A 14,642-nucleotide genomic window follows, 5' to 3' on the forward strand; every position below is an offset into this window, starting at 1 on the left:
TTTCTAACTTCACTCTGCCTTCTACCAAAAATTCTTGATGGACGAGTTAGTTCTATCTTTTGCCAGCCCCAGTGAGTGCAAGTTATCAGAACAGTTGATCCTCTTTTCTCCAGTCATAAAGACACAAGATATTGCATCACTGCCTGCCCTGCATAGCCTCATATTTCAGTGGAAATCAGCATTTAAAGTGTTAAAATCTTAACATTAAAATCTTAGAGCCCAAAGGAGAAGAAAGCACCATGGAAGATAGTTCTTCATTTGTATGCAAGACTCCTGTTGCCATCCATAAATCACTCAGGTTGCTATTATAAGCCAGAACAAGCTGGCATCACCCCTAAATACAGAAGTCTGTGTTAAAGATTAACAGAATAAAAACAACAAAGAAGTAATTAAAACACCTAGATGTTCAAAATGCTTGAAAATATCTCCCCAAATTTCTTTGTGGCAAGACAGTGATTAAGCCATAAATCAAAGGTATTCTTCTTCAGTGGATGTTCAAGGAGAAGACAGTACAATGTGTTAACATGAAAGACTTCAGCTCTTACAGTGATGGGGAGAAGCAGAAAACTGATCACTGCCCTCAGTTATTTTAAATGCACTCTTCTTTCCTTCCAACAAGGAAAGACAAAAACAAAAGCAAAACAAACAAACAAAAAAACCCACACACAAACAAAAAAAAACCCACCTTGTTTTTAACAGAATAAACATAAGTTAATAGAATGTGGGTTTAATGTTAGATTTAATTTAATTTACTATAAGCTTTTCCTATGTTACATTTGCATTGCTAAAAAGTTAAAACAGTGAATTGTGTTAGATGAATAGATTAAATTGTTTCTTTGTCAAAAGTAACTTTCACCAGCACATATATGTTCATGTTACAGAGTCTTTGTATTGTGGAAAACAAATAGTTTTTCAAAGCCAACAACTCTGGTCCACTATGTATTCCACAGTGATGACACACAAGTAACAATGAAGAAACACATTGTCCAGCAAGAATTTGCTTTTAAGGCTACAAAAGTAACCAAATCAAAACAAAACAACAACAGAAAAAAACATGCCTGTAATGTTCATTGCATTAAGAAATTTTGAAATCTACTAGTTTTAACTCTATCTTTTTGCCCCGCCACTCTGTCAACTTCATCTGAACAAGCCTGAGGTCTCCAATAAGTAGTGGGATGAAGATGGCTGTAATAAACAATAAGAAAAAGGATACCTAACACCAGACTCAAAATAGTTAAGATGCCTACAATTGTAAAATATACTTCTTTGATAATGGAAGGTTTCCAGAACATATATACAAACAAAATACCTAGAGTCACTACAGTGTGACCAGCATAATAAATAGAAATGCAAACTTTTGTTCTTCTCCCCTTTATGTTAAAAAATGAAAAAATCAGAATGATTCCAACTACAGTTCTGTACAGATATTCCATCTTCTTAGACTTGCAAAATGTTGTATGCTGTTTCAAAGTCCAAGTGAACCCACAGATCCAAAGAAATATCAGCAGAATTACAGAAATTCTGACACTTAGTAGAGTGATCAATGAAATACTGAGTATCCAAGAAGTGATGGTAAGCAACTTATAGAAGAGATACATGAACTTGGAAAGCACATGAAATTCGTCTTTGTCAGGCAGAGATTTTCGTAGCGATATCTGATAATCAACCATTGATAAGGAGATGCCACAAAAAGACATCATAATGGCAGCATCTAAACAAAACACAAGGAAAAATGTTAAATCAGAGAAAAAGATATGTATTTTACACTATGATTTCTGAATGAAGTTTTAGAAAATGCCATGCTTTCCTAACACTTCCTTTATCCCAGTTTTATATTACTCTCTGTTCCAAAGCAAGTCACCCTAATTTTAAGGCCCACTTTAATTACTTAAATCTAGGCATCTGGTGCTGTTTGGTGTGCTTATGTAATCCTGCCCAGCCCCTAGTCCTTAGTGGCCTTGCCTAAGTTGCATGTCATATTTGCCATCTCCATACACAGGTGACTTAGAAATTCCCAGAGTTTCGCAAATAGACCATAAAAATTTAAGCTTAAAACCAATACATATGAGTCACCTGTGTCTAAAATGTAGAAATCTATGAGTAAGACTTGATCCTTCACATGGTCATATCCAAGATGAGATTTGCCTGATCCTTTTCCATGAGTAAATTTTGACTCTATGGGCTTTGAAAGGACACTAGACATCAAAAACCCATTTGGTTAGATAAATTCCAACCCTGAATAAGTCAATGTCCTGCCAATAATTCTGCTAGTTTTAGAGCTGGAAACGGTACAGCTGCTGTCTTGCTTCCATGAGCTGAACCAGTATCTCTTCACCATGTTGCTTTCTACAATAGTGACATATCCTTAGATTTAGTTTTGACTCTGTACCTCACCTGTAACATGGGTAATGGTAGTGACAGCTCATGGGGCTGCTTTAATTATCTTACTGATTTTCAAATGCCTAGCTAGCAGTTTTGAAAGAATCTGTAAGCAAAACCACACATATCAAACTGATCTGCAAATTATATACTAAGTGCATTTAAGAGCTTACTTTCAAGTGATGCATCATTATGTTTCTATTAGATATTATGACTTTTTATATTTATGATGTACAGTATTTATATATGACTTTTCATTTTTATAGTGAAATCTTCCCTCTCATTGATTTAGCAGAATGGACCATCTACTAGACAGAAATTCTAATTAGATGCAGAGTAATCATACAGTAGAATGTGTGTTTTCCAAGGCATGTTTAAAATGTTATCCAGTTATCATGAGTTGTATTTTTATCTAAGATACTCAATTTGCAACAGAAGGAAAAAGACAGACTTACATTGATAGAAATGAGTTTTGCCATGTTCCATGAGGATGTAAATCTGAATAAAAAGTTGTGGTGTGGTCTCCAGAAAAGTCTTGAACACCCTGAGCATGTTAATATCAGTCACTGCATCAATAGCTTGTTTTTGAATGAAGCTGGAAGAGTCTGCTTCAGATGCACTTCTGCTACTTGTTTGTTTAAATGAAACTTGACAGCCATATTTCAGAGCAAACCAATACCTGTTTTAAAAAGGACACTTGATTAGACAGCACTTTTTAGAAGACCAACTCAATAAAATGATATGGCATTACAACTTTTTCCATCTTCTACTCAAGAAAAATTTTGTCTGTTATCTGTCTGATATGAGAGATATCATAGAATCATTTAAGCTCATCAATACCATGCAATAAGAAAACTAATAAAATGGAATGAGACTTGTCTTAATCGAGATTACAAGCTTTATTTTGTTAGGTTCCTATTTCTTAAATTACTGAATTTCTGAAAATTCAAGTAGCATCTCTCCTTAGTCTCTCTGAGACATTCATTCACTTTCTTTGTATCCTTTTCAGAGTATTAATGAATATCCAGCTGTGAACATCCATATCTATGTAAGAAGAATATAGATCCATAAGCCCCAAGTATAATACCTGATGAATTGCAGACATAAAACAGACTTTTAAAAAAACTTACTACAATCTAAATAATCAGAAGACTTTTATTTCAGAAAATGGTTTTAAAGACACCTGGATTCCTGGGTTGAAAGATTCTGTTAACAATCTCAGTGGTTTTACATGAAGGAACCATTTGCCTTGGCAAAAGAGTCCACCTGAATGACTTTTAGATAGTTTTGGTTTATTTTTAATTAAGCCTAAATTGACACTTTTTTTTGAAGAGCAGTAAATGCAAAGATACATGGAATTAGTCAGGTTATGAGTGGTGCACATTCTGTGTTGTAAAGAACCTATTCTGTTTGGGATATCCCTAATGCTTTGCTTGGAGATAAACTGAACTCTTATTCTCATTTTCAAGGGCTTTGCTTCAGGTTTGGAAGTGTGAGAGGGGAAAGAACACTTAAGTTTTAATCAAAATATCTTTTGATAATTAATGGATGAACTAGCTGATGTATATGGTAATCTTTACATCTGAGTTTGGGAAAACAGGATGGTGGCTATAACTTGATGTAGGACCAGAACTCCAGATGCTCGAAATTATGGTATTTTTGCTGCCTCTACTGGACTCACATACAGAACCACACAGTCCTACTGAGTGACGTGACTCATTGCATTACTGCTTTGAAAGTTAAGAAAGGTAGGAAATATTTTGTCTGTAATTGCAGAAGTGGGTTTCACAGCTAAAGACTTCTTTCCAGTGAACTGTTCAGCAGAGCAAACAAAAGCTCTTTTGGAATAAGAAATGAAAGCAGAAGGAAGTGTGGATCTCTTAGTGTGCCTGTAAATGCTGCCTTGAAGCAAATCAATGCTTGTTCTCTTCTTCTGGAAACTTGACTTCAAGTGGTCATTAACACTGACTGGGCAGATTGTAGACTGTCTTTACCTCTGCAGCACTGCAGTAGACTGTCATTGCAAGGTGTGAGCCATGCAAGGCCTCAGAACTGAGGCTTGCCAGGCCTGCTCTGTTTGAAATTTTCTTGACCTGTGACTTTGTATTGCTTGGTTTAGCTTGGGGTTTCTGCAGAAAAATTGGTGATTTCTTCCAATTGATCAGGTGGATGATTTGTTTTACCTTTTTTTTTAATTTTTGTGCCACAGTCATAGTTTTTTATAGGTAACAGTAACAGGCAGATATGCATCAAATGAGATATTTATTGCATACATGATGATGTAGGATAGAGAAATCTAGTCTTGCTATGATAGCAGAAGTCCTGAGACATGGAGAGATAGGATACAGTGTAGAAAAGCACATACATAGGTCGATAAGAGATGGATTGAAAAAGGGATAGGAATGAAAAAATGTGTGTAACAATTTTAACTGTAGTAGTTAAAATAGTAGTAGTAGTAGTAATAGTAGTAGTGAAGATTTTTATTCATAGAAGTATTCTTTCTTTTTCTGTAATAAATAGATCTAGACTAATAATGATTCTTGGAATCAACCGTTAACATTTCACTTATGCTAAGTTCTTGGTTTTATGGGTATATAAATCCACGTGTTCCTTTCACTTATACTAAGTTCTTGCTTTTATGGGTATATAAATCCATGTGTTTATACATAAACAGGATTTTGATCATAGCAGCCTTCAGACATCACTTCCAAGCCTATTTCTGTCTCTTTAGTTCCTAGATGTTTTGAGCTTCTAACATTCTTCTCCAATGAACCCATTTTGATTATAACCAGCAGGCAAGAACAGCATAAGTAGTCCCTTTTAAAGAAAACTCACTGCTATTCAGCCAATTTTTAAAGCCTTGCAAAGAGGTTATCAAAAGGAAAACTGATTTAGTAAATAAAGTATGACAGTTGCATCATTTATTTGGATCTATTTTCTTAAGAGATTAAGCAGAACACCACAGGCCAACACTTGGTTACCTTAGACAGTTGTACAAGACTGCTAATACACAGGCTGAGAAAGGCAAGGTCCTATGCCTTAACTTGCTTGAGATAGATAGAACAAACTGAGATAACTTCAAGATTCATGCTAAAGTGCAGCTTTCTAATTCCCTGGCCACATTCCACAGGATCACACACACCACAGACCTGATGAAATCTGTGCTGTTGCATTTACCATATGGAGAGAACAGAGGGCAGCAGACCATTAGACAGCCAGATCTCACAGGCTCATCTCATCCCAATGGAACACGGGAGCACAGTACTCTCCTTGCTAAGGGAGCTGGGTTGAATCCCTGGCTCCTTTAGAGGTTAGAAGTTTAACACCTTAACCACCTTTAAAGACCAAACCCTTTGACCACAGGGAAGGCAGTGTAGGAGTCTCTTCCACAGCTACAAGCAAGACAGCCAGGATTGTCAGTTCTTGGGTTAAGGGCATCCTAGAGGATTCGAGACTTATTCCCTGGTATGTTGAGGCATGTTGACCATGCAAGTGAGAATTGCAACATGGAAGCAACAATAGGAGTATATGTGGAGGAACTTTGTTACTGCTCAAGAGCCTCAGGGGATGAGCCTTTGCTTTTTTCCTTGCAGAGATCCACAGACTGCATCCCTGCCACTCAGTCCGCGAGCTAGCTCTAGGTCCATTATTTACTCACAAAGGAAACTAATTTTTATTTTTCTGGTTTTGTGTATGGATATTATTGTTCCCTGAATAATCACTCATAAGCAAAGAACTGAACTGTTTGGCAAGGCATCTAACACTCTATTTCTAAAAAAATTAGTACTCCAGAACATCTGGTTCTTGCATCTGAGTTATAAAAATCTGGAAAGTTTGCGATGTTTTCAAGAAAAAACCAGTTGGGTAGACTGATCTGTTAGTTGTCCATGGACTCAATTACCAGAGCCTGTGTTTGTCCAAGAAGCAAGAAGTGGAAACAGTTACACAAATTTCAAGCTGCAGAACTCATAGCCAAGATGGCATATCTTGGTGATATGCAAGGCAAGACGTGTCATAAAAGGAATACTTCAGCTGGAAGCACACCTGAAATCACTCATCAGTTTTCAAAGTGAAATCCTTCTGGACAATGTATATTAGGTTTATATTGTTATAAGATGGTATGCTATGTATTTGTCACCAATTGTAGCAGTTTTGGTTAGTCCACTTCTGACTTTGAACACTTTATAGAATACATTATTTTTTTTCTAGTGAAGTCCAAATACTTCTACTGCTCTTTGATTATGTATGAAGCAGAGTGGTGTCCTCTGAGCTCCACATGCTTATGTGACTTACTGTAAGTTCACTGTGTCAAATTTTCAAATTTTAAGAGTACTTTGTACTTATATTCTCATTCTCATCTGTCCCTTTGACATGTAATAAGAAAGGCTCATAGCCAACTTTTAGACCAAGTGCTGAACTATAGTGCTAGCCTAGGGCAAAATTCAGTCCATACTAAAAGATAAGTCAGGTTTAAATTTTCTCCTTTAGCATGCCCACAGCTCAGTTAAACCCTGTACCTGCTTTGAAACTATTGTAGCTATACTCCTGTAGTCTATTTTCCTATAATATATCTATTGCTATAGAAGTTCTATACCTCAATATTCATAAACTGTAAAAAGTCTTTTAAAAAGGTATTAAAATTGTAATAAAAATACATTAATTAAAAGTATTGGATTAGTTATGTATTTTAGGTAAAGGTACATCCTAAATGGAATGTGAAATCGTTATGTCAATAGTACAGACAAATGCAGGTTTACCATTTACTTTTTCTCCCTATAAATTCATTAAAGAGAATATGTTTTTCATTATTTCAAAGTAGTAAGCTACATGGAAGCCAACAGAGTAAAAAACCTACAATTTCTTTACAACTGGAATTGTCATATGTGAATGGTAAAGAATTACCAATGTTTTTTAAATATCATTCACTTTGACAGGAGAAAAAAAAGGGTTTCTGCCTTTGTTGTTTTGTGGAGAACACAGATCACAGGGCTCCTACTTGTTATAAACACTCATGGAAACACAGCTCCACTGTCTCCTTATTCTTGAGGTGTTCCTACACATTCATCATAATTTCACAAGTGATAAAGTTTGATCCTGTAAAATTAGGAAGGTTTTGTCTCTGGCTGGGGATTCACAGGGCTGACAGGGTTTTGCTGCTTCACAGCCTTCACATGTGACAAGCAAGCTGCCTTTCCAATGTTTCCATATCATATGGTTCCCCTCTGATTTCCACTGAATTTGCAACACAATCCCAGCTTTACACTACGCATCCCATCTCATCAAACTACACTGATAAATATTTGGGTGCCATTTAGAAATTCATATAGGCAGGGTATGAGTGGCTAGGCAATAACGATTGTCCTGTCTAAATTCTGGTATGTACTCACAGCTTTCAGCACTGTAAAATTCTTATCAAAGGAAAATTACTCTCTGCTGCATGTTAAATTTCACCTTCTAAGCATCAAAATACTTGAATCAAACCCATGAAACTGATGTAACTAAGTCAATACTTGGGTCAGTAAATTTATACTAAGAAAATGTGATCAAATACATAGAATCACAGAATCATTTAGTTTGAAAAAGATCTTTAATATCATTGAGAACAACCACTCCTCTAGCACTATCAAGTCCACCACTAAACCATGTCCCTAAGTGCCACATCTCCATATCTTTAAATATCTCCAGAGATGGAGACTCAAACCACTTCTGTAGGCACCTGTTCCAATGCTTGTCAACCTTTTCAGTGAAGAAAATTTTCCTAATATACAATCCAAACTTTCCCAATATAAGTTGGGGCCATTTCCTCTCATCCTGTCACTTGCTACTTGAGAGAAGAGACTGACCCACACCTGATGACAACCTGCTTTCTTTTGTAGAGAGCAGTAAGATTTTGACACAGGGTGTAGGGTAACAACTTCAGTGAGCTCTCCAAGCCAGATGACTCAGCATCCTTATTGATGTTCAGTTCCCCTTGCAGAGCCTGCAAGGGCAGGTGTGAAGGTGGGGTAGTCACAAGGGAGACACACTTGCTGCACTTGGCAGGAACTTGTTTCCCCCTAGCCTTAAGTCACTGTGCTCAGCCAGGTGAAGGGTGGATAGGGAATCATCCACATACAGCATCCTGCCTGCCTGTGGGGCTGTCTCAGGAAAGGCAAGGTGTGATTCCAGCAGTCTGTGTGTGTCTCTCTCTCTGTCCCTGATATTCCTCAACCTACTCACCTCCTCCCAGAGCTCTGTCACTAAGCAGAGGAGTTCCTTTTCCAGAATGCATCTCCCACAGGCGTGCTCACTGCTGCCAGCTGGTACTGCTTCAGAACAGGGCCCACCCTGCACCCCATTACCTCTGTTTGCTCTGAATTTTTCTCACTGCCTTTTAGAAATATGTAATGAAATAACCCCAGGTCCAGCAAAGCACTCATATTTACTCTGATGCCTCACTGATCTAGAATTAATTTCTACAAATATGAAAAAAATCTTTTTCATTTGCTTCTATTCAGAGTTGCAGGGCATTCTGAGCTACCTTTAAGCATCAAGAGGCAAACAGTAGCTGCCAGTATACAGCGGCTGCTGCCTATGTGACCTTCTATTCTGACAGCAAAGGTTATGCACTGCTAATGTTTAGCCTCCCACAGGTGTATCCTTGGCTGATGAAGCACACTGCTACACATCAGACAGATCCAAAATTCATATGGTGGCCTAAGGAAATGTCCCATTTTCCCACATTCCTTGACTGTGTTATTGTCTTAATGTTGTCTGTTGTGTCAAGACTATTCTCAATTCTATAAACATCTGTGTGAGCCATTTAGATGGGTCAGGCTGAATATAATTTTAGTCAGCTTAGTTAATATGTACATTTTTAACTAAATTTTCTCTCCTTGTAGAGCATACTCTTTCATATGAAATATAATTGCAGGTATGCAGTCATTCCAATAAAAGAAACTAAAGAAGGGGAGGGAAGGAGGGAAGGAGAGAAGGAGGGAATGAGGGAAGGAGGGAAGGAAATTTGAGAAGGTTTATTCACATCTTATAATTTCAAGCATCCAGAATTCACTGACCAAATCTTATTTACTGGTTAGGCCCTCATTTTCCTCTTTGAATGAAGAATATGGGTTTCTGCCCCAAGTGGCCTTCTGGAGAATCTCACCTTAACAAGCATGACCTGACTTGACAGAATCTATTTTTATCCATTTACTGCACAGATAAACCTGAGAGACTCATTGCCTAAATTAACTGCATAAATCAGATGACTAAGAGGGAGAACAGGATGAAGTTGTACCCTGATACACCTAAGGAAAATACATATAATAAAAGTATATAACAGTTAACCACAAAGATACAAGCACAGATGCCAGCTTGCTGTTATCAGCTTATACTTTACAGTATGCATTACCACACTGCTGAATTCTGAGGAGTGGCTGAAAGAACTTTGTAACTTATACATAACTTCTTGGAAATTGTCCAAGCACTATTAGAAGCACTGGAGAAAATATCATTACTACAATAAAGAACAAGTGACCAAGTTGACAACACTGTCAAAGGACAAAATGATGTGTACTAAATAAGCCACTCAGGAAATATGGAGCTAATTCTGAGAAAGAAGATTCCAAATTATAAAATTCATGGTAAGAGATATTCATTGGAAAGGGTATGAGTTCAGGTAAATCCAAGAGTTTTATGGATTGTTTCCCATCACCATTAAGTCAGTCCCTGTGGGGAGACTGCTGCAAGTATCCTTACTAACTATTCAGCTATTCATTTATTTTCTGAATCTTGGTGGGTTTCCTACATATGAATAGACACTCAGGTTCAAACATTACTTCCTCAGCTGTCTCAGATGTTTAGTGTGCATAACATTACTTTGAAAACTCATATTTATCAGTTACGACAGTAGTACATTACAAAGCAATCATTTTTATTAGCTATGCCTCATCAAATGGCTAATTAATCAAAAAGAGTAGGGTTGTGAATGACAAAAATCATTACTTACAGGTATATGAAAGAAGAACTACATGTCCATCAAAACCTGACAAAATATATCACTGACATAACCAGACAAAAATTCATTTGTTTTCATAGAGTACTAATTGTTAAGACCAGAATTGGTCTTGTCCCTGAAGCCATACTAAGCACTTCTTAATAACCGTCCTAAAGCACCTCGATTTCTAATTGTTAAATGTTTAATTTTTAAATGTTAACTGTTTAAATGTGCTTACCTTATAAAAATCCCACAATGAAAGAGATGAACTAGAAAAACCAATTTCATCTTCCCAGTATCAGTACCTTCCCAGTCGTTTTTAAACCACTCATAACTAAATATCTGAGTTATAATTGATGAAAGACCTCTAAAACAGAGTATCAATATACTCCAAGAATATTGTCCTTGACAGAAATATCTACTGGCTACCCAGAAGTCCATGACAATATCAACTACATAAACTACCATTCCACCAACTAAAAAAAAGAAATTCTGCTTAGTAAATTTTGTGTGTGAAACTGCCGCTGTTGTCATTCTCTCCTCACTTAATGTATAGGAATCTAAATGCTTTCCTACAATGGAGTCTTTTTCCTGAGAATGCCACCTGCTCATATTGCTTCATACAAAGGAAAATTGGGTTATCCATTTTTATTATGGCAAAGAGACTTGCATTCTCCTATGCTCTCGATTTAAATATTAAATTAACTTTTAATATACATCTATTATAGAAAAGATAAATGTAAATTTTCTTTTTAATTGATGGGGTCGTTCTTCATTACTGATTCCTAAAAAGAAGAAGGAAAAAAGGAAGATTAGCAGTAACAATATCTTCATCATTTAAAATATCCTACAGCAATTCTCATAACCATTTGAAAAGGCAAGTACAAAATGCAGAATGTGCTGAGATACCAGTGAATAATCAGCCCAAGAGAGCTGCATTTCTGAGCTTGCTGAGGTCACCCACTCTCTCAAACACTGACTCTCCACTCAGGCAGCTGTTGAGATAATTCCTAAGAGCTGCAAAACACTAAGAAACACGCAAGTTTTTAAAAGCAAGTTTTTAAAAGCAGCTTATGGAAAAAAGATTGATTCCTTCCCAGAACTTTCATCATTTCTGAACTCTTCTTCTTTACTGTGCACAGCATAAAATGTTGAGAAAACTTTTGTCTTGAGCACACACCATGGTATCATAATAAACAACATTTGGCAGTTTCCAGCTGTGTTATTGCATTTGTGTGAATACATCCAGTGTTTTTATCATTCCTGTTTGGTTTTCCACATGCAGTAGTAAAGGGCTAAATAGTATTGCAGCTCTCCTATTAAAGAGGCTTGTAAGGAGCCAGACCTAGACCAGTCCATACCTCTTTGAGAAATGTTTTCTAAGCTATGTGTAGTTACACATGGATGATTTAACCACATAGCTCACTGCAAATATAATTAATTTGTAGCTATGACTACATTTTTCATTGCCCAACACTGCAAGGATTCTTGTCACCTCTTGGGTAGTCCTTACATGTCTTTCCTCTATAGATTTGTGGTATTTGGCAGGTGAAGCAGAAATGCTATGAGGCAGTACATTTTTTTTCTCATTCACCTCTTCAAAGCTGTAAAGTTGAAAATACAAAGTCCCATTACTTCATTTACATACCTTAGGAAAAAGCTGCTGGCAGCAAATGCAAAGGATGGGATGCAGGACATGCCAAGGCTGAGCTGGTGCCAGTGCCAAACAGCTGCAGACAATACATGGGGAACAGCTGCAGCAGGGAACTTGGGGCAGGGAAAGGGCATGTGGAGGCAGGTCCCTTTGGATTTTGTGAATTCAGTCACACTGCCACAGAGGAATGAAATGAGAGAATTGGTTAATAACCCATAAACAAAGGTAATGACTGTTCTTTATTTGGGTTGACTGGGTTCATCTTCACTGTGACCTAGGTACAAACCCAAAAGAGAGAACTTAAGTTCTTAATTTCCTAATGAAGACAAGTGGAAACATAACAGCATGAAAAGGTGCTGAGTGTATGGATTATTTTTTGGATCTAGGCCTTAGCTATTTCTAGTCTCTCATTCTATCTCCTACTTAGGTTTCATGTCCTGGCCCAGAAGAGGTCAGAAAGAGCAGGCGATCTTGAAGCTGGGATAGCTGAAATCCTTTTGCTGTTCCTTCCTATTCTCTCCAATAAAATACCACGAATCTCTTGCAAATCACGCAGTTTATATCAAATTCACAGTAAGATTCTGGGAAGGGGACTTCAGTACAAAGTCCAGCATAAACTGAACTCTGTGTTTACAAACACAGAAAGACAAGTTAACCATGAGCCAGCAATGTCTCAGTGTGGCCAAGAAGGCAAATGGCATTGTGGGGTGCTCTATGAACTGCGTGGCCAGCAGGTCAAGGGCGGTTATTCTCCCCCTCTAGTATGCCCTGGTGAGGCTGTATCTGTGGTACCATGTCCAGTTCTGAGATCCCCAGTTCAATAAAGACAAGGAACAACTGGAGAGGGTCTGGCAGAGGGTTACAAAGATGTTTGGGAGACTGGAACATCTCTCTCAGGAGGACAGGCTGAGGGAGCTGATTCTGTTCAAGCTGGAGAAGAGACTACTGAGAGGGGATCTTGTCAATGAACACAAATATCTTAAGGCCAGATGTCAAGAACATGGGGCTAGACTCTTTTCAGTGATGCCCAGCAATGGGACAATGGGCAGTGGACACAAACTGAAACACAGGGAGTTCCATCTGAACGTGAGAAAAACTTTCCTTTGAGGGTGACTGGAACAGGCTACCCAGTGGTTGTGGAGTCTCCTTCCCTGGAGATAGTCAAAACCTGCCTGGATGCAATCCTGTGCAACCTGTTACAGGTGAACCTGCTTCAGCAGGGGGTTTGGATTAGACAATCTTCATAGGTCCTTTCCAGTCCCAATTGGTTTGTGACTCTGAATTTTTTATGTCTGAAAATTTGTGTATGAACCAACTTAAGGGTTTATTACTAGGGTTCATTCAAGAAAATCCAAAGGAAACATATTTACTCTATATAACAACGTCATTCTGCAACTTGAATACCACCTTCGTCAAGCTGTATCTACAATTTTTAGAACAGATTAAAAACAAACATTAAACAAAACAAGCAAGTTCACTATTTTACTGTTACAGGAAGCACAACAGCAACTGCTTAGTCAATACCTGGATTCAAATAGAAAGTTCTTTGGAAGACAATTTATGGCCAAATTAGGCAAGTTACCAAGGTTCACATTTAATGACTAATACTGTACCAGACATTCAAGTAAGGCAAGGAGTAGCCTCTAATCTTGCACCTGAAATGAGTAAAAAAAGTAACAGGATTCCTCCCTCTTTACAGCCTCCCTATCCTTTTCTTACATAAGTACTTCACAAAGAGGAATATGAGAAAGGAAGTTTTACAGGCAGACTCCTCTGAAATAAGAGCATGAAGAGTAGCTGTGAGCCAGAGGATTTCTACTCCTGCCAAGCCTACTGCACAAACTACTGTCATGTCAGCAGTCTGCAGACCTGTCTGGACATCTTGGTGCTATTTGAAGCCGTCAGGTTAGCTGAGATAAATGAAGAGCCACACATTGTCAAGCATTTCAGCTTGCTCACCATCTCACAATTATTTTGAATAAGGATTCCAGGCCTGAAAGAGCTTTGGAACAGCTCTTGGAACAAGGTTTATATTTTGCTCATGGCAACCTAAAAAAATTCTTCTCAAGACTCACAAATCTGTAACCACAAATGTCCATTGTCTTAGTTCCAAATCCAAGCACCAACATCTGCTCACAGGTGCACATGAAATCACTGTTAAAGATCCCAGCCTTTAATAGCCTTTCATTTTATGCATGATAGCACTCCAAAGAGCACCATGGTCTCACTACCAGGTGGGGTTCAATTAAGTGCCACAGGAGAGGGTGTCCTGTGTCAATCAGAATTAAATTTTCCCCAATCTTATTAAACACATGAGATCTAACATGACAGGAGAAGGAAGAGTAAACTGTCAGTCAACAAAAATTTAAGCCCCCTCTAAAAACTAACATACCGAATCATTTTGTAATACAGAATCATTTTGTGATAAAGCTGAAACAATAAAATTGGATTAGCAAGGCTTCAACTCTCACTACATGTTTAAAATTCTATTTTAAAATGCAGTTACCTTAATACTGGCCATGAATAGAGCTTTTTTCACTTCAAAAACTGCAGATTTCCATATTCATGGGTTTCCCATCCATGCCTTTACAAGACTTGCAATCCAAGGAAATTAAAGGGCTTACTGATATAACA

The 14,642-nt window shown here is 37.6% G+C and overlaps 1 protein-coding gene across 2 annotated transcripts; it reads right to left on the reverse strand.

Moving 5' to 3' along the window:
- Window positions 1–720: 720 nt before the first annotated feature.
- On the reverse strand, window positions 721–14,605 carry XKR9 (XK related 9). 2 transcript variants are annotated; one of them, XM_023920916.2, is made up of 4 exons: window positions 14,515–14,605; window positions 12,003–12,182; window positions 2,835–3,058; window positions 721–1,711 (listed from the first exon to the last, which is right to left on the reverse strand). In XM_023920916.2, exons 2-4 carry the CDS (start codon window positions 12,140–12,142, stop codon window positions 1,068–1,070), a joined length of 1,008 nt encoding a protein of 335 aa, XP_023776684.2. In that variant the 5' UTR covers window positions 12,143–12,182; window positions 14,515–14,605; the 3' UTR covers window positions 721–1,067. The 2 variants fall into 2 exon arrangements, with proteins under 2 accessions (XP_023776684.2, XP_023776683.2); XM_023920915.2 differs by lacking the exon at window positions 14,515–14,605 and adding an exon at window positions 10,593–11,139.
- Window positions 14,606–14,642: the final 37 nt, after the last annotated feature.

Source organism: Cyanistes caeruleus, chromosome 1, assembly GCF_971803275.1.
Source record: "Cyanistes caeruleus chromosome 1, bCyaCae1.hap1.1, whole genome shotgun sequence".
NCBI classification, from domain to species: domain Eukaryota; kingdom Metazoa; phylum Chordata; class Aves; order Passeriformes; family Paridae; genus Cyanistes; species Cyanistes caeruleus.

Bases quoted from the DNA above. Each gene is read 5' to 3' on its own strand.
- XKR9 (XM_023920915.2), bottom strand. From the start codon at position 10,966: ATGAGCAGGTGGCATTCTCAGGAAAAAGACTCCATTGTAGGAAAGCAT. The intron at 3,059-10,592 runs GTAAGCACATTT...TTTTTAAAACAG, and splicing joins CATTGTGGGATTTTTATAAG to GTATTGGTTTGCTCTGAAAT. The intron at 1,712-2,834 runs GTAAGTCTGTCT...TGTTTTGTTTAG, and splicing joins CAAAACTCATTTCTATCAAT to ATGCTGCCATTATGATGTCT.